This window comes from Erythrolamprus reginae, chromosome 2 (genome assembly GCF_031021105.1).
Source record: "Erythrolamprus reginae isolate rEryReg1 chromosome 2, rEryReg1.hap1, whole genome shotgun sequence".
In the NCBI taxonomy this organism is placed as follows: domain Eukaryota; kingdom Metazoa; phylum Chordata; class Lepidosauria; order Squamata; family Dipsadidae; genus Erythrolamprus; species Erythrolamprus reginae.
In genome coordinates this window covers 79676439-79702302 of record NC_091951.1, presented here as the reverse complement: position 1 = coordinate 79702302, position 25864 = coordinate 79676439, and the positions used below count along the sequence as shown (strand labels likewise).

Here is a 25864-nt window from a genome sequence, read left to right as displayed (position 1 = left end):
ACCCGGAAGTAAACTCCACCATCTGCGCATGCGTGCCCTTTTTTCTATGGCCACGCATGCGTAGATGGTGGAGTTTCCCGCCGGGCAGATAAGCTGCTGGGCGGCTTCCCTGGGTCTTCCCCCTCTTGCCCCGGTAAGACCCCAGCGGCGGCGCGAGCAACGGTGTGGGCGGGCGGGCGGCACGCGCGGGGACACCCCAGCTCCGCTTCCCAGCTGGGAAGCGGCCCCAGCAACAGCATGGGCAGGCGGGCGGTGCGTGCGCGCTTGGGGAAACCCCAGCTCCGCTTCCCAGCTGGGAAGCGGCCCCAGCAACGCGCGCGCGCTTGGGGACACCCCAGCTCCGCTTCCCAGCTGGGAAGCAGCCCCAGCAACGCGCGCGCGCTTGGGGACACCCCAGCTCCGCTTCCCAGCTGGGAAGTGGCCCCAGCAACGGCGTGGGCAGGCGGGCGGTGCGCGCGCGCTTGGGGACACCCCAGCTCTGCTTCCCAGCTGGGAAGCGGCCCCAGCAACGGCGTGGGCGGGCGGGCGGTGCGCGCGCGGGGAAACCCCAGGCGCGAGCAACGGGGTGGGCGGGCGAAGGGCGGGCGGCGGTGGAAGTAAAAACACCATCTGCGCATGCGCAGATGGTGTTTTTACTTCCGCACCGCTACTTCACGAAAAATCGATTATCGCAAGGGGTCCTGGAACGGAACCCTCGCGATAATAGAGGGATCACTGTACTGCATTTTCTTTCCTCCTCCTCCTCCTCCTCCTCCTCCTCCTCCTCCTCCTCCTCCTCCTCCTGTCTTTCATATATTACTCACATAACTTGCAGCTATAGTTAAAACTAATGTGGCTTCCTCATAAAACTGCTAGACTGATAACTTCATAATTAACATGGGATATTTAAATGCAACAGAGGAAGCATAGGTCCTCATAAACTCTACAGCTAACTTTTCTATTAATTTATCAGATTTTTTTATAACACAGAATGTATTCTGGGACTATGGCTAACAAATTATTTTATTTCCTTTTTAATAGTATAAAGATTATTATTATTATTATTATTATTATTATTATTATTATTATTATTATTATTATTAATTAGATTTATATGCCGCCCCTCTCCGAAGACTTAATCTTTTCTTTGTTTTTCTTTAGTTGTATGTTTGTATTTGCTCTTGGAATTAAAAGCTTAGCTGAAGGAATTAAATGAATTGTTTTTAAAAATACTTTCCTATTGGTCAGCTGGAAAGACACATTGACTTATTGTGTAACTTGCCTGTGTTCTGATACTGCAATGATGAGGATGCACATTGGCTTCAAATTATTTAGAGGTTGAGGGAATATTGACAGTTCCACATGGAAATCTGAGACTTGAAAACGAGTATTTAATGTTTGATTAAAATAAAGCAAGAAGAGTATTGTTTCATGGTATAACAGCATATACTTTATAGAACCATCGTTTCAGTTTTATCTTCAGCTCTAGAAAATGAAAATAGTATTAGGTGATTTTCTTAAGAGGTGATTACTTTCTCTTGCTTTGAATAGGTAGCTGAAGGTAAACAAGAAGAAATCCAGCAAAAGGGGCAGGCTGAAAAAAAGGAATTGCAACATAAAATTGAAGAGATGGAAGAAAGAGAGCAAGAACTTCAAGCAAAAATAGAGGCTTTGCAAGCAGATAATGACTTTACCAATGAACGGCTATCTGCTTTACAAGGTAAGTCCAGTAGTCCAAATATATTGATGTTACTATTTTTCCTTTAAATTGTGAAATACATATATATTTTGGAATTCTGTTTTCAGTCCGGTTAGAACATCTTCAGGAGAAAGCTCTTAAAGAACACAACAGCTTAGGTAGGTATGACCTTAAAGTACTTTGCTTAATCAATTTTTATAGAATAATTACATATTGTTATAATTCTTGAGCAGTGGGAATATTTTAAAAATATTCTGGTTCTTTATACCTTCATTTCTGGGGCATTGATAAATAACAGAACAAACAGTAGAGGGCTCTGTTTTTAATTTGTCTTAGTGTTAGCTCATGAAACTTATGAAAATATGTTAAATAAGAATAGAATATTTTTGGATATAGCAAAGAACCTTGATTGCAACTGTTTTTGTGGCAATAATGACATTATTTGAGATCAGGAAAAGGAGCAATTAAGTCAAACAGTTTAAGAACCACTAGAAGAAAGCTAAATTTTCAAAGCTAATTCATTCATATAGAAAGGCATAAGTGTGCAAGTGAATATATTATGAATAGTTAGAATTAATATAATTTGTTAATTCTAGGCATACAAGTTGATGACTTCGTTCCTAAAATTAATGGAAGCACAGAAAAAGGTAGGGTTTTTTTTTCTTACAGTGTTTTGTGCATTTTAGGTTATGAACCAACTTTGTTCCATATAAAAATAAATGCAAATATTATATTTTATATTTTAACAATTAAAATATTAAGCATGGACATTTTAAATTATATTTTAAAATACTTTTTAAAATAAGCATGGTATTTTAAAATAAAATCAAACGTACAATGTCTAAATATTCTGCTGTGGGACTGATCCTGCATCTTTCAAATGCCAGTAGAAAAAAAGTTTAAAAGCAAAAGTTTGTATCTATATTAAAGAATGTGTTATAGTGAGATTGGAATGTACTATTTAGAAGTAAACCTCATTGAATTCACTTGGGCAAGTGTATTCCTAGGCACAAGTGTATGAGAAGTTATCTTTTATTTGGTTCTTAATGCTGCATTGCTAGTTACGATGTGGGGAATATATATTGTTAATAAAATAACTGGAGGGTTTTTTAGCTTTTTAACTTCTACCTATATTGTTTTTCGGGATTAGGATAGATGTTTTATTTACATTTGGGTTTTTTTAGTTTCTGATAAAAATGTATTCCTACTAAATTCCATTGAAGCTTTTAGTTATCTAGGCCTTCTTCATAATATTACTGCCATGCTTCCATACTTAATGCAGCAAAACCTGTTTATAATCAGCTGTAGTGATAATATAGTTATAAAAGAATGAAGATGGCAGAATCAAGGTTTTTTGTACTTCCTCTAGCTTTTTGATATTGTTTAACTTTCAATCTTGGCTAAAATGAATCTTCATTCTTCTTTTACTTACTTATTAAAAGGCTTGATTAAAACCATATCTGCATTCAGTTTTAAAGTGCATCTGGGTTCATTTAGCTAGAACTGATAATTTGTTGAAAATGCGTAATATGCTTATTTAGGGGAGAATAATTGGTATATGCATGAAAACTGCTAAATAAATATAGTAATAAAAATGAAAGAGCATGAGTCAATTACTGTCTGAAATCCGGATCCTTTTATGTCCATACTTAACCAAAGCAGAGATAAATGTTACTAAAAATTAAGTAATAGTGGCTTCGATTAACTAGGGTTTTTTTGGGTAATTATTTTACATAGTTTCTTGATTGTTCAAAAAGCAAAGAAGTAAGAGATTAACGATGTAGATAATCAATAACAACACACAAATACTATTTTTATATCATATATTTGCAGTTTGACAATTTACTTTCTAAAGTAAAAGATATTTAAAGGTACCAGTAATAGGATTTGCTATTTGCTTTCATTCTGAAATCTTTGTATATCCTTACTTATTAGCAGATATATTTACTTGTTTTGCTGAGTAAAAAGAACTGACATCTGACATTTCTCAGACTATTTTACTCCATTCAAAACTTGACTGTTTGTTTGTTTATTTGTTTATTTATTTATACTTCTATGCCGCCAATCCCGAAGGACTCATTCTCTTTCTCATTAAGTATTATTAGGCAATTTCTGTTATTCTTTTAGTTACATTCTACTGGCATCCCTTTGTCTACTGCTCTTTTGTTGTTCATAACTTTTCTTAACACTTTACTTGCATATTGTCCTTCTCCCTGTGGGACTCATTGAAATATCTTCTGCCTTAAATTTTTTTCTCACTGAAAACTGACACGACCAGTTTTCTTATTAAAATATTTTGTTTATCGCATTCTTTTCTTTACATTTTCATTACCTTGGATTTTATACCTTATACAGGTTATAAGTAACACAAGTAACACAAATGTGATCTGAATTATTTTAAGAACACTAACCCAACTATCAATCCCATCTTCGTCCGTAGGAGTTACAGATGCCTATCTTTTAACCTTATTTTTTTAAAAGAATTGGCCACATTCTGGTCTGTTGTTGCCTCAGAACTCCCAAGTATTTTACTTCTGTTATATAATATTAACTAGGTACCATCTTATAGGATTTCCTTTGGATTTAGGCATTCTATACTGTTCTATCCCTTCCATATCACCACTTGTTATCAGGCCTTGTATTTATTTTACCAAAACATCACTACTGTTTTCTATTACAAGAAAAGAGGTCAGTCTTTAGCACCAGAATTAGGACTCCACATTATAGTAATTATTTGCAAAAAATAAGGAGAGAAACCATGAACATGTGGAATGAACAGAGTCAGGTTTCTGCAATTTTCTTGGCAACGTTTCAGAAGTAATTTACCATTGCTTTCTTCATAGGACTAAGAGAAAGTGAGTATCCAAAGGACTCAGCTGTTTCCAAATTAAGGCAGAAGTAGAATTCACAGTCCCCTTGCTATTTTCTAGTGCCTTTAACCACTATACAAAACTAGCTCTTGACATAAACATTAGTATAAACATATACTAATAGACACAACTAATTGTGTAATGTATACCGAATAGGATGTTGTACAGTTGAAATTAGAAACTTGAGAAAATGAGTAAACTGAAATGTATAGATTTATTTCTGTAAATGAAAAATATATAATCATATTTATTATGGGTATGCATGTTAAAATGTGTAATACATAAAATGTGTAATTGATACATATGTATCAATTGGAGCAAAATGAGAAATTTGGATAAGAGATATTTCATTTATAAACTAAATTCTGGTTAATTAATATAAATTGCAGTACTGTATTATGAAAGTGATTTAGACCAAATATCAAATCTCTAAGTTTTTGCACTGTTGAGGAAGTGAAGTTTTTCCCCTCCAATGACATGTGGATCAGAAATCAAGTTCAATGCATGGTTTCAAGGAAAAAAAATATTTCAAATGGAGAATGAATGACCTCCATTCATTCTCCATTTGAAGTTGTTACTCCAAGAAAGTATACAGTGGAACCTCGACATACGAGCAGCTCTACTTACGAGCTACTCGAGATAAGAGCTGGGAGGGGAGCGACATTTTTGTTCGCCTCCCGAGCTCACATTCGGGATACGAGCGCCAAGGAGCTGTCTCCTGAAGCCGAAAGCTAACTTCCGCGTTCGGCTTCAGGAGACAGCTCCTTGGCGCTCACATCCCGCGTGTTTTAAAAGGTTGCAGCCGGCCTGGGGGGCTCGGGGGGGTGCTGGCAAGCCCCCCAGGCTGGCTGCAACCTTTTAAAACACGCGCGCCGCTTCGCAGCTGTCTCCTGAAGCCGAACGCTAACTTCCGCGTTCGGCTTCAGGAGACAGCTGCGAAGCGGCGCGGGTGTTTTAAAACGTGGCAGCCGGCCTGGGGGGCTCGGGGGGAAGCAGCTGTCTCCTGAAGCCGAACACTAACTTCCGCGTTCGGCGGCAGCGGGTTTTTTTGTTGTTGCACGGATTAATTGACTTTACATTGTTTCCTATGGGAAACAATGTTTCGTCATACGAGCGTTCCGACTTACGAGCCTCCTTCCGGAACCAATTAGTCTCGTAAGTCGGGGTTCTACTGTATTACAATAGTATAATGAAGAACAAAAATGTTACACGTATTCCTTGACTGTGAACTATTTTGCATAGTTAAAAGAATGGATACAAACTCTTAATAGCACAATACCTTTTAGGTATTATTTTGGGGAATTTTAGAAGGAGAAAAGAATTTCACAGACATTTTACAGTATAAAGAAACAAAAGATAAAAAAGTAGAAGGAACTTATTGTGAGAGAAAATCTGCTAAAATTTGACACCGGAGCATAAAGATAAATCTAGTAATTTCCCCATTAATATCACCGTCAACTACTTTTTTATTTCAATATTCAAGAAAACATATTGAAGATAAGGCAGGAATTGATTAATAAAACTTGGTATTTACCATGGTTAAAGAAGTTTAGAATTTATTTAGAAGTTAATAGAAGAATAAAAATGATCACAAGAAAGAAGGAAGTACTTTAAGAAAGATGAGTTTAAAATGCTTTTACAGAAATAAGACAATTTGTTGGGACACATCTACAAGTTGTTATTGAAATATAATGCAGACACTGAACAAATTAGAAACTTTATGATTAAATGGTGTAACACTTCAAAGTTGCAATTACAGCAGAACCATGGGAAGGGTTATGGGAAAAAAACAATATGTACCCCAAGCCACAGTTGGAGATGATAAACAAGATGGATAAATCATATAAATGCTGGACATGCCTCAATAAAAAAGGAATATTCTACTACAATGTGGGGGTTATGTTAAAAAAAAAAGCCACAACCAGAAGTATTAGAGGAGAATACACATAGAAACATAGAAGACTGATGGCAGAAAAAGAGCTCATTGTCCATCTAGTCTGCCCTTATACTATTTCCTGTATTTTATCTTAGGATGGATATATGTTTAAATTCAGTTACTGTGAAATAAATTCAGCTACTGAAAATGTACAAGTTTAAACTTCAGTTATACTGGAATGTTCAGAAAAATTTAAAAATAAAAATTGAAATGAAACCACAACCGTTTTATTAGGGATAATTTCAGAGAGCAATCATGCTAACAAAAACAGCATTCAATTTGGCACATTAGAAAAGTGAAACTGTTTACAATACAAGAATGGCAGATCAACATTGGAGTTTATGCAATAATGGCATACCATATATTTGTAGTCATATTCAATCAGGAATACCTCTGTTACCTAAAATACATCACATAGCGAAGAAAGTTCAGACATTTGGAATATAATTTTAAGGGGAAAATGGTGTTAAGAAATGAATTAAAAATAATAGATGACATCTATTTATATTTAAATAAATATAAAAAACAGCTTTAACTCTTCAAGAAAAAGACGAATACAGTGGTACTTCTACTTAAGAACTTAATTCATTCCATGACCAGGTTCTTAAGTAGAAATGTTCTTAAGTAGAAGCAATTTTTCCCATAGGAATCAATGTAAAAGCAAATAATGTGTGCAAACCCATTAGGAAAGAAATAAAAGCTCGAAATTTGGGTGGGTGGAGGAGGAGGAAGAAGAGTAGGAGGACAGTTGCTGCTGAAGGAAGAAGGTGAGGTGAGTGTCCCCTTTTGCCTTTCCGCGCCCAGAGGCTCCAAGAAGCAACTTTGCACCAGGTGTATGGGAGGCAGCCCGAGGGTGTCACCACAGTGAAGTGGTTTATTCCCTCTCCAAGCGCCCAGAGAAAGGAAAACGCTCTGTTTGCTTTGGGCTGCCAAAGCCTCCTTAAGCGCCACTGAAAGGCCCCTCTGGCAGCCTAGAAAAGCCTGAGATGGACGGGATTAAAAGGGGAATGGCAGGAAACTGGCGGGGCCTTTGTGCCGCTCTCAGATTTCCTGGGAAATTGAGTAGAAAATGGTTCTTAAGTAGAGGCAAAAAAATTTCAAGTACCGGTTCTTATCTAGAAAAGTTCTTAAGTAGAGGCGTTCTTAAGTAGAGGTACCACCGTATTTAAGTAATGATTAGTGGCTAGGGATAATGGAATGTAAGGATAAAGTAAGCTATTTTATAGCTCCCTTTTAATTTTTTTTTAAATATTCAAGAATTTTTTAAAATTCTTTTTATTTTCTTTAGCTCTACTAATTTTTGCTGTATATGTGAAATGGCCCTGCTTATAATAAAGCTTCAAAAGAGGAGATAAATAAATAAATATTTCAGAAATAAGTGCCCTATTTACAGATTTCATTGAATAGTTGTCCAGTACAGACATTCATTTGTTTCATTGAAAAATGTCCAGTACAGATGTTTATTAAATTCATTTGTTAAATTATGCACTCTGATCATATAAACATATTACAGATCAGTTCATTTATTTGATACATGGTATATCACGGAACTTACTGCAGAAGTATTTTTGTTTGTGCCTTTTTCAGGCATCCCTTTCCCTTTACCTCATATCTGAGGCTTGTATGTTTTGATTTGAGTCCTCAAAGATGGAGATATAACCTACAGGTTTTTCTTTCTTTACTAGAGCACTTTCTTTCAAAGAGTGGAGGGGACTGCACTTTTATTCATCAGTTCATAGAGTGTCAGAGTGAGTACACAGCATTCATCACATTCACTAAAAAGTCTATCCTATATAGAATGGAAATAGTGATAATTTTGTTGAGCAAGCAAGCAATGACAAACTTTTTTTAAAAAAATGATTACATCGGTTTAAAAATCTCAAGTCCCTTTAATTAACAGAATATGTTACTTCACACATTTTAAGGTGAGCAACTATAATAGCTATGTAATGCTGTAGAAATACAACCTGTAATCTGAGTAAAATATGCAATATTAATAATTATCAAATACCAGTGATAGGCAATAAAGTGCGTGAGAGCTTTATTTTTTCCCAACCTTCATACAGTAATTGTGATATAGGTTAAAGAAGGGATGAATTGTTATTTGATAAACAAATCTTGAAAAGATTAGGGATTTGTTCTGGCAAACACTTGGTTTTACATTATACATTCAGTAATGCTAAATCCCACAATTTAATATTGAATCTTTTTATTTTTTCTGTTCAATTCTGCCTGATTATTGAGGATTACCTGCAATTTTCTTGGCAAGGTTTTTCAGAAATGGTTTACCTCCTTCCAGCTCTTGATTAAAGTAGCTTAAAGTCCTCTATCTGCTTTTGTACCCAAAGAAGAGACTAGAGCTCATGGTCTCCAGGTTCCTAGCCTGATGCTTTAATCACTATATCAAACTGGTTGATGAAATTGCTTAATACTATTTGTATATTTAGAATAGCTACTACATATACCAAAACATTCAGCACAAGCTGATTATTATTTGAAAACACATGGCCCTAATTTATATATTTAACTGTAATGGAGTACCCGAAGGCTCTGTTTTAGACTCTGTTTTAATATCTTCACCAATGACTTGGGTGGGGGGATAGATGCGGAACTCATCAAATTTGCAGATGACACCCCACTGGCAGGAATAGCCAACTCTCCAGAAGATAGGCTCAAGATACAGAATAATTTTGATACAGACTTAAATATTGGGCGCTATCTAATAAAATGAAATTTAATGGTGAAAAAAGTAAGGTTCTACATTTAGGCAACAAAAACAAAATGCACAGGTATAGTATATGTGGTACCTTGCTCAACAGTAGTAACTGTGAGAGGGATTTTGGAGTTCTAGTGAACAACCATATAAATATGAGTCAGCAGTGTGCAGCAGCTGCCAACCCCCCCCCCCCCAACACACTTCTAAGCTGCATAAGCCGAGGGATAGAATCAAGAACATGTGAAGTGTTAATACCATTTTATAATGCCTTGGTAAGACCTCACTTGGAATACTGCATTCAGTTTTGGTCGCCACGATGTAAAAAAGATGTTGAGATTGTAGAAAGAGTGCAGGGAAGGGCAACAAAGATGATTAGGTGACTGGAGGAAAAACATATGAAGAACAGTTGCAAGAACTGGGCATGGATAGTTTAATGAAAAGAAGGACCAAGGGAGACATGATAGCGGTGTTCCAGTATCTCAGGGGTTGCCACACAGAAGCCGGAATCAAACTATTCTCCAAAGCACCTGCAGGTAGAACAGAAAGCAATGAGTGGAAACTAAACAAGGAGAGAAGCAATTTAGAACTAAGGAGAAATTTCCTGACAATTAGAACAATTAATCTGTGGAAATTCTGAATTCTACACGGGAAGAAACCCGAATATACCAAGACCGTCATACCTGTACCCGTGAAAATCTATGAAAACACACACACACACACACACACACACACACACACACACATATATGTAGATTGTTCTGAGTTCAGGTTTTGCCCCGTGTAATATTTTGAGTGTCAATATTCACTCAAAATATTACACGGGGCAAAACCCGAACTCAGAACAATCTACATACATATGCACGTGAAAATCTACGAAAACATATACACACACACACACACACACACACACAAATTATAATATATTTTAGTTGCTCTACATTAAGGAAAACCAGATGAAGGAAAATACAGATGATTACAAATTACAGTGGTACCTCGGTTCTCGAACGCCTTGGTTTTTGTACATTTCGGATACCAAACAAAATTTTCGGCAAAAATTTGCTTTGGTATCCGAACAAAAATTCGGATACCGAACAGCCACAAAAAAATTTTTTTATTATCTGAAATGGCCGATGTCTATGCCTCCTGCATGTTACACCCCCTCTCTGCAACATGGGGTGGGGGCTGAGTCCAATGAGTCCCAGGACGACTTGGCAAAGCAGCTGCCACAAGATCTGAATGGACGGGGTGAGACGGAATGGGAGTCGGAATCCGACACGCCCATTCTGGCCGCCCGCTTAACAGCCTCCCAGTCTCTTTAGTCTAACCGTTCCAAGCTGCAAGAAGGGTGGGGGCGGCTGCAATACCGGCAGCTTCAGTGTGTTCCTTTCCTCAGTGCTTCGTCTTGTTACCTGCAGGCAGCTGCACCAACTTTCTCCTTCCCAGCGGCAGCGGCTTCCCTTTGTGGAGCAGCAGCGCCAGGAACATCACATGGTGAAGGGAAGCCGCCGGAGCCATCTCAGCAGTTGCCGCCGCTCCAGAGGCTTCCCTTCATTACGTGACGTTCCCGGCACTGCTGCTCCTCGAAGGGAAGCCGCTGCCGCTGCCGCTGCCGCTGCCACTGGGAAGGAGAAAGTTGGTGCAGGTAACAAGACGAAGCACTGAGGAAAGGAACCCCCCGAAGCTGCCGGTATTGCAGCTACCCCCACCCTTCCTACAGCTTGGAGCGGTAGAGCTCCTCAGATTTTTATCCCATAGGAAATAAAGAAAATAGATTTAATTGGTTCCCAGTGAGTCAACAGGGGCTGGGAACCAATTAAATCCAGGTAGTCCTTGATTTAACAACCATAATTGAGCCCAAAATTTCTATTGCTAAGTGAGATAGTTCTTGTTAATGTTGCCCCATTTTACAGTACTTTACAATGTACCTCTTTGAAATACTCTGCATAGCCCTAATTTCTAGATGCTGCCAGATAATAATTAGATAATTTGATTGCAAATAAATTAAAATAAATTTGTGAAAGAAAAAAATGAACTAGGCTAGTTAAACTAGTAATTGTGATTTTTTTTTGGGTCTCCCAGAAATTTAGGTCTGTGTGATGATACATTTATATTTAAAATTAAAACCAGTTTCTTATCTCTAGGAACCATGAACCTTTGCTGCTAGAAATAATGATATCATTTTATACGTCTAAGAACACAGTTCAAAAGCATATGGGGATATTTTTCAATAATAGTTGCATTTATATTCAGGAAAGGCATATTACACATTTACAACTCATGCTTCTGCTATATATTGGAGTTTCTTAGTGATCTGTTCTTCAAATGATAATATACTGTCCCATTTTTTTAAAAAAGTCCCTTAGAATTGTCATTGGAAGAATTGTTTTACCTGAATCGTAAAGTAATATATTCAAATTCCTTATGATTGAGCATAAGTATCAATTTTGACCAGTGTTTATTTCAGTAACAAAACTTACACATTGAAATATATCTTGTACAGTACTTTCTTAATCCTTTTATTGTAAAACCTTGAAATAGTGTTTTTTTTAGTTTTGAATGTATTTTCATGGACTTTGTGCATCACATGTGAGTTTGAGCATCACATCTGCATTTTTGAAAAAGTTCTAGAGCTGAATACCACCAATCACATTCTTTACAGTCCATTCTGGACTAATAATTGATTTCTATGGTTTTATTCTTTTCTTCCTGTTCATATTTCATACTCTGAACTATCTTTTTTGTAATAATGGCTCTTTGAGTGGTCATCTGTATTCATCGAACCCATTCTTCTGTCCTGCTACATGTGTTCCACAGACCACTGCAGTTGTCATTATAAAATAAACAGAACCACACCTTTCAGAAGGTGAGAGAGAAGGGCATTTCTCTCAAAAACAACAACAACAACAACAACAACCAAAAAACCCTCCCACAGAACAGTTCAAAAGAAGTTTTGTGCAAAAGCATTGGCGTTTATGCCATCCATTTGTAGCTGTAAACTTTTATTATCACTCAGCAAAACTATACATAGAATTGCTTAATGCCTACTAAAATTTTAACTCTTATCTGCATTTTCATCTTACAATTATATTTAATTGCTCCAGTACACTTAGGCATAAATAAATAAAGCAAATTTATATGGAAATTTTGTTATATTTCATAAATTTGGTGGTTTGATTATATTTAATTTGATATCGATCATTAGTATTTGTAAGTTTTCAGAATTATTTCCACAACTTCTCACACTTTATAATTTTCTTTTTCTGCTTGTTGTGACTTCACCACATTACAAAATGTGTATTTTGTTCTGCCCCATTGTCTTATGCTACAAATGATTATGTCTTGTCCTTTTCTAATTCACCAGGTTACTACTTTCCATCTTTGTTCTTTCCACTGATATTTCCTTTTTGTTGCTTGATCTGAAATTTCTCTCTACTTTTGTGTAGTGCTTTTCTGACTGTGTAAATAAAGAAGAAAGCTATCAAATTCCTACATTTTCCTAATTGTCTTAAAGGTCCTATTTACAAGGCTTTTTAGTAATCATTATTCCAATAATCAAGATACTACAGATTATAGTCTCTCCCTTCAGTTATATGAGACAATAGCTGGAATGCTATATATTCCAACACGATAGGAATATAATATAATTAGTGACATATAAAGGGCTAGGCAAATAAAAATGGATATCTGTCTATGGAGGAGCTATACATTACATCTGCCTCTTCAAAATTATTTATCTTTACTTCTGTATTCTTAGTGTCAAAAATTAGCTATCAGTTAATTAGTACTATTTCTAATAAAGAAATGTGACCTGTGTTCACTATGTTGAATAATGCTATATTTTTGTACTAATATCTAAAATCTTTAGATAAAATTCCGTCTGTGAAATCAGTTAATGTGTACATGCATGAGCATTTCATGGGGATGGGGGATTCCATAGAAACTGTAGAATAATTATTAACAAGTATTTTATTTCTGTATAAATTATTTTTTGTACAATGGCCTGAACTCTTCTGTTCTGAAATTAAAAAGTTTAGATGTGTTGCTTAATTCCTTTTGAAAAGATGTTAGCTCATGAATCATGGATTAGAATGCTATCAGCATCTATTAGTCCTGATGTTCTGTCGGGCTCTCTGGTAGACTCCTCCCAAAAATTCACAGGTACAAATTTCAGACACACAAATTTCAGACACACACACGTTTATAATGAAAATTCACTTAAACTAAGCCCTCTTTTGGTATAGCAAAGAGCACTCCTCTCCAAACAAACTGGTAATTTGTACAAGTCCCTTATCAGTTCTGTGATACTTAGCTTGCAGCTGTGAGGCAATTCACAGTCCTTCTTCTTTGAGCTGTCTGCCACACTCTCCTCCTCCCTGTCACTCGTGTCTTCTTGGTCAGAGGAGCCTTCATCATCAGATTCCACCGGGGGGGGGGCAAAACAGGCCTGCAGCATGTGGATGTCTCCCCCACATCCACAGTCCTTGGGGCAGGAGCTGGGCCAGAGCTACCCACAACACCTGATAGCTCTAAATTATTGTTATTTTTACAGACAGTATGCTTTTAAACCAGATACAGAATTCTACCAATGAAAAGGTCCTTTTATGTTTCGTTCTTAGGAGTTTTTCATGGGTCTTTACAGTGGTGTGATATAATAGAAACAGAATGCTAGGCTAGTAATCCTCGTATCATATGTTGCAGGATTCTGACAGCTGCCTGTTAGAGATTCTTTAATTCTTTGAACTGGGGATAGTATTTGGTGGCCTAGATGTCTTCTTCCAACACAATGAATCTATATTTTTGTGTTTCAGTTCAGTGTTTTAATATTTCACTTCTGAGTAGATAATTAATGCTATTTTTATAATTATTTCATTCAACTGAAAAAGTCCATTAATTCTTGTGCAGGGAAGTATGAGGTAATACTGCCCTGTTTAAATTTGGGCATGGAATGTAGATTAGAGACTCGTACAAAGAATTTGAGCTTCGATAGTAATCCCTATTTTGTTCAGCAGACAAGCTCAGGGACGAAGGACATCTTTCCAGAACGGATGAAACAAAGATACTGAAAGGTCAGACATTATAATATTTGTGTTTTGAAATATGTATTTTATCTTCAGACCTAGACATTGGACATTTATTTCATGTCAGGGAGACATATTTGAAGAATTAAGAGAGGCAAAATATTTAACTTCTTATCACGTAATCTTAAAGTGCTTCCAAATAAAATATATTTTAAAATGTGAGCTTGGAATGAAGAAAAGTTTGAAGCAGACATTTTTTGCTTTGGGTTATTGTTTTTCTTTTTAATTTAATGTTTACAATATGGAATTAATCGAGTTTAAACAGTTGCCTTTTACAGATTGTACTGAATTATGTAATATTCTCATGTTAAGATTTTCTATTCAGTAAAAGTCAGTGATTGAATATTAGCTTGTTATGAATTAAATGTTCCATATTTTAAGCTTTTGATTTTGTCAGATTTATTGCCTTTTGATTCTAGAAAAATTACAGTTCAGATCCTGACTGGATCTGCTCTTCCGTTTTTTGCAAGTGCAGGGAGCATGCCATATTTGGAAAAGAATGCAGACAATAAATGCAAGTGTAATTTAATGCTTGCATGCTAGTATTATCTTGTAGAATGTTGAAATATTTTGCATTAATATGTAGTATATTCTGCTTTGAAAATAATTCAGTCATGAAATTATGAATTTTTTATTGTAGCCTATATTTTATAAGACTATCCTAGAGACAATAAAATTATGAAGTATAAAACAAAATAAAGTATTCTACTATGTATTATGTACATAATTATTGACAAATTATATCTATTATTTATTATATTTATAACTACGGTAATAAATATATGAAATATAAAAGAAATTGCTTTCAGATTAGTAGGCAAAAGTTATTTTTTAATATAAATACATTAGATGCCAGAGCTCTTTCCTGAAAAAGAAATTGGAAAATTATCAGCATTGAGAAATTTTTCTAGAAGATAAGGTGCTGGTCAATGGACTAACTGACCTTGTAAGAGAGATTGCTATTTTCTTAAGTTTAATATTGATAATTGAATTGAGGATTAAATCATTTTATACTAGTAATAGGTATCACATTGATAAAGTTTAGCAATGTATAGTGCGCTAGCATTTATTAAATTCTGGGGTTCATTCTTGACTCTGAGTTTAACTTCTTATAAAATATTTTGTGAGTTGTAACAGCAATCTACAATCAAGCTCAAAATTTTGAAAGTTTAATCCCAAGCCTGTATTAGGTTAATAATGCAGAATTCAGATAATTTAAACAATTATAGTTATCTTTTTTGCATATTTATTAGCTGTGTGTATTGCTGACTACAAAAAATTATGCAATCAGGATTGTTAATCCTGATTGCATAATTGTTAATGTGGAAGAAAATTAAATAGACTTATGTGATTCACTGTTTTTCATGCCTTTTACTTAAATGACTCATCATTAATTATACTGAGAGACCAGTTTTTCTTTTATTTCCATATAAGGAAGTATCAGTTACCCAACAGTTACTCACTCGAATGTCCAAGTGCCGCCTCTATGTTGATTGAGGCAGGCAGGATTTCATTGGGTACCATATAATAATAATAATAATAATAATAATAATAATAATAATAATAATAATAATAATAATAATAATAGAGTTGTAATTTGTTGGGGGTCAAGGGAAAGGGAGGATTTTTGCTTTCTCTTTCCGCTCAAGATCCCCATGTACAATTGGTGGGCCACTGTGTGACACAGAATGCTGGAATCAATGGGCTTTGGGCCAATTCAGCATGGCTCTTCTTATGTTTTTATGTTCTTAACTACATGTAACATATTTAAATTAGTATTTTCAAATTAATAGGCAAGCAAGGAGCATTTTTGGTTTTTGAACTTGTTTGCAGTAAAATAATTCCAAACAATAAAGATATTTAAGACTGATAGGTCCTACCAATATTTTAATTATAATTTGTTGTGCAAAAAATTCCAAGGTTGTTTATAGCCCACAAATAAAGCAAGCAAATAAGTACAATTTGAAAGAAAACACATTTTTGTTTAAAAAAGTACAATTTAAAACATTAGATTAATGAGAAACAGTAATAATTAATAATAATCATTTATTAGATTTGTATGCCGCTCCTCTCCGAAGACTCCGAAGTAATTTTGCATATTGGGCCTTTTCAAAAACTATTAAAGTTTAAAGGAAAGATGGGTTAATATTTGAAAGGTAGTCAAATAAGTGCAAAGGAAGAATTTAAACAATTATAGTATCTCTGTATCTCTGTATTTCTGTAGTAATTGTACAATTAATTCCAGAAGTAAAGGAACCAAGAGAAAGGTTTATGAGCCCACAGGAGTTAGCATGGTGAAAAGTAATTTATATTTTCCAGAGCCAAGTACAAGCTGTTAAGTTTTAAAACTCTTAGAAATTAGAAAATACTTGGCTTTAACTGAAAGCTAAGGATTGCTTAAAAGAATTCATATGCTCAATGCTGTTTCACATTACAGTATTCACAGCTAAATGTTTTAAATAGTTTGTTTTGTGAGCATGGGTTGTTGTAAAAAGATTTCTTTCTGCATGATTGCAGGACGCATACAGTGAAAGTGTCTTCATATTTGCAAATTGCCATATTTTGCCAGATCTTATCAAAAGAATTCTCTTCAGTATTCATCGGTTTTCTTTAATGTCAGTGTATCAATTTTTGACATTTTGATATGTTTTGGGGGGGGGACAGATATGGTCAGTGGTTCCCAACCTTTTTCTGGCCCTGGCCCACTTAAGCATTTCTAAAATCTTGATCCCCCCTCCCTGTGACATATAATTTTTACTATTCAAAAAGTGAACTCCTACTCACGTGGAGGAAGCCTAAAAGCTCTCCTCCACGTTTAAACAAGGTTCCCAAAAACATGGCATCCATGAAAGAGAAATATAAAAGAATGAAAGATGTAGAAATATTGAGAAACTTAAAGAATAATATTATGAATGAATAAGAAAAAACAGCAAATAAAGTTTCAAAACATATAATAGAGAACTGAAATGCATAAATATAAAATAATTTTAATGAAAGTTTCTGTAATACTTTGATCATATGAATTACTATGCATATTAAAATACAGATAGCTAACAAATTCAAAATACAATTTGAGCTCACCTCAAGATCATATTTACAATGCAATCCTATGCATGTGTACTCAGAAGTATCATTGTCTTCAAAGGGGCTTGTTTATTTATTTATTTATTTATTCGACTTTTATGCCGCCCTTCTCCTTAGACTCAGGGCGGCTTACAACATGTTAGCAATAGCACTTTTTTAACACAGCCAGCATATTGCCCCCACAATCCGGGTCCTCATTTTACCCACCTCGGAAGGATGGAAGGCTGTGTTGTGTTAGTGGTGAAGTCTTGTCTGTTTCTATGTTTTTTTGACCCATCATGACCCCATGGACAATGTTCCTCTAGGCCAGTGATGGCAAACCTTTTTTGGCTTGGGTGCCAAAAGAGTGTGTGCACGCACGATAATGTGTGTGTAGGTGCCCATACCCATAATGCAATGTCCATAATGCATGCACGCAACCCCCATATTACATTCCCTACAGGCGCACAGGTTTCATTAAAGTCTCCAGACTTTTACTGGCCTGTTGGGCCATTTTTGCCACCTCCAGGGTTCAGGAGGTTTTCCTGAAGTCTGGAGAGAATGAAAATGGCCGAAAAGAAGTCCGGAAATCACCTGAACAGCAAAAACATGCACGCTGGAGATGACATCAGGCAACGCCTCAAGTGCCCTCAGATATGGCTCCGTGTGCCACCCGTGGCACCTGTGCCATAGTCTCGCCATCCCTACTCCAGGCTTTCCTGTGCTCTACCATCCCCTGGAATCCAGTTAAGCTCATACCAACTGCTTCAGTGACTCCTTCCAGCCACTTCATTCTCTGTTGTACCTTTCCTCTTTTGCGCTCAATCATTCCCAGCATTAGCCTCTTCTTCAGTGAGTCATTCCTTCTTATTAGTTGGCCAAAGTATTTGAGTCTCATCCTCAGTTTCTGGCCTTCTAAAGAGTAGTCAGGTCTGATCTCATCTAGGACTGACCGGTTTGATTGCCTTGCAGTCCAAGGGACACGCAGGAATTTTCTCTAGCACCATAGTTCAAAGGCCTCAATTCTTTGGTGCTCAGCCTTTCTTATAGTCCAACGTTTACAGCCATACATTGCAACTAAGAAAACCATAGCCTTGACTATACAGTGATCCCCCGGTTATTGCGTCCCCGACCATTGCGAACAGGCTACATCGCGATTTTTCAACCCAGAAGTAAAAACACCATCTGCGCATGCACGCCCTTTTCCTATGGCCACGCATGCGTAGATGGTGTTCCCCGCCGGGCAGATCAGCTGCTGGGCGGCTTCCCTGGGTCTTCCCCCTCTTGCTGGCAGGAGGGCGAGAAGCCCCCCCCAGCACCCGCTCGCCCGCCGTTCACCCGCCCTTCGCCCGGCCACCCGCCATTTGCTCGCTGCTCGCCCGGCCACCCGGGTTCGTTTGGCTTCGGGACTCAGTTGGGAAGCGGCACGGGTGTTTTAAAAGGTCTCCGCCGGCATGGGGGGCTTCTTAGCACCCCCCCAAACCCGGGTTGGGGGTTCGGGGGTGGTGGTAGGAAGCCCCCCATGCCGGCGGAGACCTTTTAAAACACCCGTGCCGCTTCCCAGCTGAGTCCTCAAGCCAAGCGCAGTAGTTAGCCTTGAATCCCTTTGAATCCCGCCGCTTCTGCTGGATACGGGCGATGGGTGGGGCGAGCTGCCACAGCCCCTGGCTTCCGCGCCGCTCGTCCCACCCACCGCCCGTATCCAGCAGAAGCTGCTGGATTCAAAGTGCTGGGGTGGGGGGCTGTCGGGACACCCCCCACCCCAGCACTTTGAATCCAGCCGCTTCTGCTGGATACGGGCGATGGGGGGGCGAGCTGCCACAGCCCCTGGCTTCCACGCCGCTCGTCCCACCCACCGCCCGTATCCAGCAGAAGCTGCTGGATTCAAAGTGCTGGGGTGGGGGGCTGTCGGGACAAGCCGCGCACAAAGGCCGAGGCGAGGCTGAGCAGGAGGAGAAGCCAACCAGCGAGGCGGTGGGCTGGGAGCCGCAGGCGAAAGGAGCTCGGGCATCGGAGCGCGGCGCCAGGCATTGTTCTCCGGACCCCGCCCGCTCAACCCCGCGGCGGCCCTTTCCCTCTCCAGGCTGCGGGCGGGGTCCGGAGAACAATGCCCGAGCTCCTTTCGCCTGCGGCTCCCAGCCCACCGCCTGTCTCCTGCTGCCCGGTTTAGCCAGGACACGAGCGGCGAAATGACTTGGAGGAATGTGAAGCTGAAACCGGCCGGTTTCAGCTTCACATTCCTCCAAGTCATTTCGCCGCTCGTGTCCTGGCTAAACCGGGCAGCAGGAGACAGGCTTTGAGTTTTTGGCTGCGGGGGGAGAAGTAGGACTTTCCTAACTCCCTCGCCCCGCAGCCAAAACTCAAAGCCTGTCTCCTGCTGCCCGGTTTCGCCAGGACACGAGCGGCGAAGTGACTTGGAGGAATGGGAAGTCCAAACCGGCCGGTTTCAGCTTCACATTCCTCCAAGTCATTTCGCCCCTCGTGTCCTGGCTAAACCGGGCAGCAGGAGACAGGCTTTGAGTTTTTGGCTGCGGGGGGAGAAGTAGGACTTTCCTAACTCCCTCGCCCCGCAGCCAAAACTCAAAGCCTGTCTCCTGCTGCCCGGTTTAGCCAGGACACGAGCGGCGAAGTGACTTGGAGGAATGGGAAGTCCAAACCGGCCGGTTTCAGCTTCACATTCCTCCAAGTCATTTCGCCGCTCGTGTCCTGGCTAAACCGGGCAGCAGGAGACAGGCTTTGAGTTTTTGGCTGCGGGGGGAGAAGTAGGACTTTCCTAACTCCCTCGCCCCGCAGCCAAAACTCAAAGCCTGTCTCCTGCTGCCCGGTTTAGCCAGGACACGAGCGGCGAAGTGACTTGGAGGAATGGGAAGTCCAAACCGGCCGGTTTCAGCTTCACATTCTCCCATGCCTCCTGGAAGGAGAGTCCAGCATGGGTTTAGCTCAAGTCTTATTGGTAGGACTGAGTTTCAAATTAACATAAATAAATAATAATTAGGTACCGCCCCCTTGCTGCCCCAAGTAACCAGTTTTAAAAAACTCAGTCGAGGTTAAGGACATGAGTTTTTTCCTCTCACCTTTAGGTTGAGTATTTAAAGTAATGTAATGTAATTAAAATTGTTGTTGAACCTTGTAATTTTTCTCCCTTTTGTTTTTGTATAGGTTCGAATTCTTCTGATGGGGTCTCTGCCCTCCGCGGGCACCACCCCCACCTTTTCTCCTTTTGGGGCCTCTTCTCTTCGCGGGTACTGCCCACCGAGGAGCAACTGGGCTGTTTTTATTGTTAAAAATTGTGACTGAAAGTCCAATTAAAGCCCAATCACCCCAGATGGGGGGGGTCCGCCCCTCCCCATTATCGGGGGCGGCGGACGCTTCAGACGCCGGAGTTGGCAACCGCGGCGGCCATTACGGCCGCCAAACAGCTGAGTGAGCCGGAGGGGGGCTTCTTAAGCCGCAGCGAGCAGACGGCGGCGAAATGAGCATTCCCGGCCGAAACGGAAGCCGCGGCGGCCATTACAGCCGCCGAACAGCTGTTTGGAGGCTTCGCAGCAGGGAGCAATGAAACGAGGCTTGGCGAGCCGCACGGGCTCGGTTACAAGCAAAGCTGCTGTTCCCGCCCTTTTCTAATTGGTGTGGTGCCCTATGAGGCAATTTCCCTGCGAAGCCCTGTAAACCGCCATGTTTGTCTGTTGGCTTTATGCCAGACATAAGGTGCCGTTTGAATTGGCGCGAACTGGGCAGCGGGCCAAGTTGTCAGGCTCTAAGATCTGCCCAGATACAGTTGACAAGGTCACGTGGGCGGCTAACAGCCAATCAAGAACCGTTTAGCTGTTCAGCCTGACTGTCTGTATTTTAATGCGAGTGAGAGCCTTTATTACTGTTCAACAGTCTTGATTGCCTTGTGTTTTGAAATTCAATCGTGAGTACGCTGCCCCATATCCAAATAAGATATGGCTGACCAACTTATCAGTGGGGAGGAGCAGGCCCAACCAGCTCAAACACCTGTTAAGGGGAAGGATAAGGCCAGCAAGCCTAGGAGTAAGTCCTCCCAATCAAGCTCCTCTCTTCGTGAGGCTGAGAGGAAGATCAAGGCCCTGGAGCAGCGTTTGGAGGCGGCCTTGTCCCCTCCCATCATAGGTGGACTGTCCATAGGCCCTTTCCAGCCTCTTCCTCCATCGCTTTCTGTGGGATCCCAGGGCACAGCAACCGAGAGGGACTGGTCCCCTGACAGGCAGGCCCCTCTTCCCTTGCCATCAACTGCTGCAAGGCCTGAGAGGCCTTCATCTTCGCATTCCCAGGCACTGCTTCAAGGGGAGCTACAGACACCATGTTATGGGCCTTCAGCTACTTTCACCCCCACAGCAGCCGGGCTTAGAGACAATGCAGATGCCTGGCAGGCCTTTGCCCCTGCTATACAGGACATTGTCGCCAATGCATATACGCAGGGCATAGCTGCAGCAACTCAACGAGCCAATACCTTTCCATCTCAGCCTCCCCAGCCCAGGGATATCTGGTCAGTTCCACCGCCCCCTACTGGGTTGGGTTCTATGTCTATTGACCACACCGACTTTGAAGAAGACAGTGACCACGGAGATGGCCTGTCAGATGACGAATTCTCGGTTCCAGAGCAGCCAGCAGTGGCAGGTCTGTTTAAACCCTCTTTGTATAGGGTTTTGTTACGTAAGGCAAAGCAAGCCTTAGATGTACCAGGAGCAACACCACTGGTGGAATCATCAGACGGGCCACGCACTTCAGCTGCTCTATGTAAGGAACCCGCCAGAGAATCGGACAAGGTTCCTGCACTGGAGATCTTCCTCGAGAATGTCAAGCGCCCGTGGCAACATCCGGCGGCGGCGCAAGGGCCTTCAAACCTGGAACGCAGGTTTTATACCTTTGATGACAGCATGGAGACGCTACTCCAGTTTCCTCCTGTGGACAAACCAGTGGCCACATTGGTTTCCCGCACGGTTGTGCCTTCGGAGACGGCGGACAACTTGAAACCGGATGAAAGGAGAGCGGAAAATCTTCTCAAGAAGACCCACCAGATGGCCGCTTGGGCTCTGCGAGCAGCCTCCACCGCCTCCTTCTTCAGTCGGGCATCCATTATGTGGATTCAGGAGGTTCAGGCGAGACTGGCTCCTGAGGAGACTCGACTGCGGCAGGACTTGAATAAGCTCCTCGCGACGGCAGAATTTTCCACGGATGCCACCCTGCATGCCGCAAAATTTGCCTCCAGGGCTATGGCCTCCACCATTTCATCAAGGCGCCTGCTTTGGCTCAGAAATTGGCAGGTGGATGCCAAGTCCAAGTGGACTTTGTCTTCAGCTCCCTTTGAGGGCACTAAATTGTTCGGGGAGGCCCTAGATCCTGTCCTGGTGGAGGATAAGGATAAAAGAAAGGTCCTCCCAAGATCTTTCCGCCGCCAGGACCGCAGGGCTGGTCCGTACTCCCGTAGGCAGTCCTTTCGGTGGGACTCATGGTCCGCCCCTTCACAGCAGGCCAGACCTTACTCGCAGGGGGCCTTTTCCTCATCCTACAGGAATGACCGACAGTATTCCCAGGAACGAGGCAGAGGTTTCTCCCAGACGAGACGCCCATACCGGGGATACCAACAACGTAACGCCAGACGTGCCAAGTGACTGCCCGGACGACATTCCCTTGGGGGGCAGGCTACAAAGGTTCTGCGACAGATGGCGAGCTACCACCTCAGACCCTTGGGTCTTAGCCACTATCTCCCAAGGGCTAAAGATCGAGTTTCTACACGATCCTCCAAACCATTTTACTGCCTGTCCGGTCCCCAGAGATTTCGAAAGGAGGTCTCTGTTGGATCAGGAAATTCTCCACCTTTTACAAATCCAGGCGATCGAACCTGTTCAGGACAATTCCAAGGGTACGGGGTTCTATTCAAGGGTGTTCCTTGTACCCAAGGCCTCCGGGGGTTGCAGGCTCATCTTGAACCTCAAACGTCTCAACCAGTATATTCGGTATCGACGGTTCAAGATGGCCTCCCTCCGCTCCATCCTGGCCTCTGTTCGGGCAGGGGACCTGCTTACTTCAGTAGACCTGAAGGAGGCCTACCTGCACATTCCCATACACCCGTACCATCGACAATTCCTTCGATTCTGTCTACACAACGTCCATTACCAGTACAGGGCCATGCCCTTTGGCCTATCATCAGCCCCACGTACCTTTACGAAGGTACTGGATGCACTACTGGCCGATCTGCGGTCCCGCCCTATACGGATTCTCGCATATCTGGACGACATCTTACTTCTGTCTCCAACCCGCCAGAGGGCGCACAAGGACTTACGAACCACGATGTCTTGTCTACAGCGTCATGGTTTTACCATCAACACGCCAAAAAGCCATTTGACTCCTGCCACCAGACTCATTCATCTGGGTGCGGTGATCGATACGGTCTCTCAAAGAGTGTATCTATCTCCGGACAGACAGCACCGCATCTGTTCCCTCATAGCCGGCCTTCAACAGAGCCGAACGGTGCCGTTGTCTTTCCTGTCAAAGGTACTCGGGACCCTGGTATCCTGCGTGGACATTGTCCCTTGGGCCCGTTACCATTATCGACTTCTCCAGTGGACCTTGCTCCCGTTTCAGCGTCGCAGATTGAGTCATACACACCGTCTCACCGTCGTGGGATGCGAGTTACAACACTCCCTCCGCTGGTGGAGATCTGCAGCACTGCGGCAGGGCACTTCCTTCGGACCATGCCATCACACGATCCTCACCACAGACGCCAGTCTGCTGGGGTGGGGGGCTCACATCCAGTCCCAGGTGGCTCAGGGCTTCTGGAGCCCCCAGGAACTATGTCCAATAAACATCAATTTCTTGGAGTTGAGAGCTGTCCGCTTGGCCTTGCTGGCCTTCGCCACCTTACTGGAAGGTCACCACGTCCTTGTACGCACGGACAACGTAGCGACCAGGGCGCATTTAAATCACCAGGGCGGAACGCGCTCTCTCAGGTTAATGGAAGAGACGGTCCTCCTCTTCAACTGGGCGGAGACTCATCTTTCCTCCCTCCATGCAGAGCACATCGCGGGGGAGGACAACAAGCAGGCGGATTGGCTCAGTTGCCAGGAACTGGACCCGGCGGAGTGGCGGCTCGATCCGGACCTGTTCCAGGAAGTCTCGCGTCGGTTCGGGGAACCGGTGGTGGATCTCTTCGCTACCCCCCAGAATACCCAACTCCGGAGGTTCTACTCCCGTTTTCCAACTCCGGGAGCCGAAGGAGTCAATGCACTACATCTTCAGTGGCCAAAGGTCCTACTGTACGCCTTCCCCCCGATTCCACTCATCCCATCAGTGGTAAGGAAGATCCTGTCGGAGGAGGCGGAGGTGATCTTGCTAGCGCCTCATTGGCCTCGGAGACCGTGGTTTGCGGACCTCAGAGAACTGTCAATTTCTCCACCGTGGAGGATACCGGACGACCGGATATGCCTCAGCCAGGGGTTCGTGCACCACCCGGAACCTCAATGGTTTCACTTAACCGCATGGCATTTGAAGGGGACAGGTTGAGGAGCTGTCTCCTTCCCGAGAATGTTATCACGACTATTCAAGCGGCTCGACGCCCTTCCACAGTCCGTATTTATCAGGCAACATGGGCAGCCTTCCATTCCTTCTGCAGTGACAGGAACCTTCGACCACAGGATTCCACAGTCATCCCGGTCCTGGAATTCTTGCAGAAGGGTTTGGAGAAAGGTTTGGCGCCAAACACGCTAAAACGCCAGGTCGCAGCGCTTGCCACCATTATAACACGGGACGATGGGGGACCTTTAACTAGTCACCCTTGGATTAAGGATTTTCTTAGAGGGGCTACCAACACGCATCCCCCTCCTGTTCGTCGTTTTCCCACATGGGACTTGACCTTGGTCCTTCAGGCCCTCACGGGACCACCGTTTGAACCGTTGAGAACTGTTCCATTGCGTTACCTTTCCTTTAAGACGGCCTTTTTGGTAGCGGTCACCTCGGCTAGGCGGGTTTCCGAACTGTCCGCCCTGTCGGTCAGATCAGACTTGTGTCAATTTTATCCAGACAGAGTTTGTTTACGTCTGGACCCCACCTTTCTTCCAAAGATTAACTCTCACTTTCACAGGGCTCTAGAGCTGGTGTTACCGGATTTCTGTGCTCACGGTACTCACCCTTTAGAGCTTAAATGGCACAAGATAGACGTACGCAGAGCGTTGAAGCTTTACATCAGGCGTACCGGCAGTTCTCGCAAGACTGAGGCTTTGTTTGTTTCGTTTAGTGCTAGCAAACTGGGCCTCAAGGTATCATCGAATACTATCAGCCAGTGGGTGAGACTATGTATAGTTGAGGCATACAAAGCGAGCGCAAGGACTCCACCGAGTGGTATACAGGCTCATTCGACAAGGAGTGCGGCTTCTTCGGCAGCGTGGGCGTCACAAGCCCCCCTTGAAGATATCTGCAGAGCCGCGGCCTGGAGTTCACCCACAACTTTTATTCGCCATTACAAATTGGACACCTTCGCTTCAGCTGAAGCTGCTTTTGGCA

The 25864-nt window shown here is 41.9% G+C and overlaps 1 protein-coding gene across 29 annotated transcripts in view; it reads left to right on the top strand.

Annotated features, from left to right (window-relative positions):
* Nucleotides 1–25864, top strand: part of SLMAP (sarcolemma associated protein) — a 102392-nt gene that overhangs the window by 53399 nt on the left and 23129 nt on the right. For 5 of the 29 annotated variants that reach the window (XM_070738436.1, XM_070738441.1, XM_070738434.1 and 2 more), the window contains exons 11-15: nucleotides 1531–1699; nucleotides 1786–1836; nucleotides 2275–2325; nucleotides 8170–8232; nucleotides 14207–14266. In XM_070738436.1, coding sequence (XP_070594537.1) covers nucleotides 1531–1699; nucleotides 1786–1836; nucleotides 2275–2325; nucleotides 8170–8232; nucleotides 14207–14266 — 394 coding nt within the window. The remainder of the gene's footprint in view (nucleotides 1–1530; nucleotides 1700–1785; nucleotides 1837–2274; nucleotides 2326–8169; nucleotides 8233–14206; nucleotides 14267–25864) is intronic. The other 24 variants (XM_070738461.1, XM_070738458.1, XM_070738464.1 and 21 more) reach the window with 7 other exon arrangements.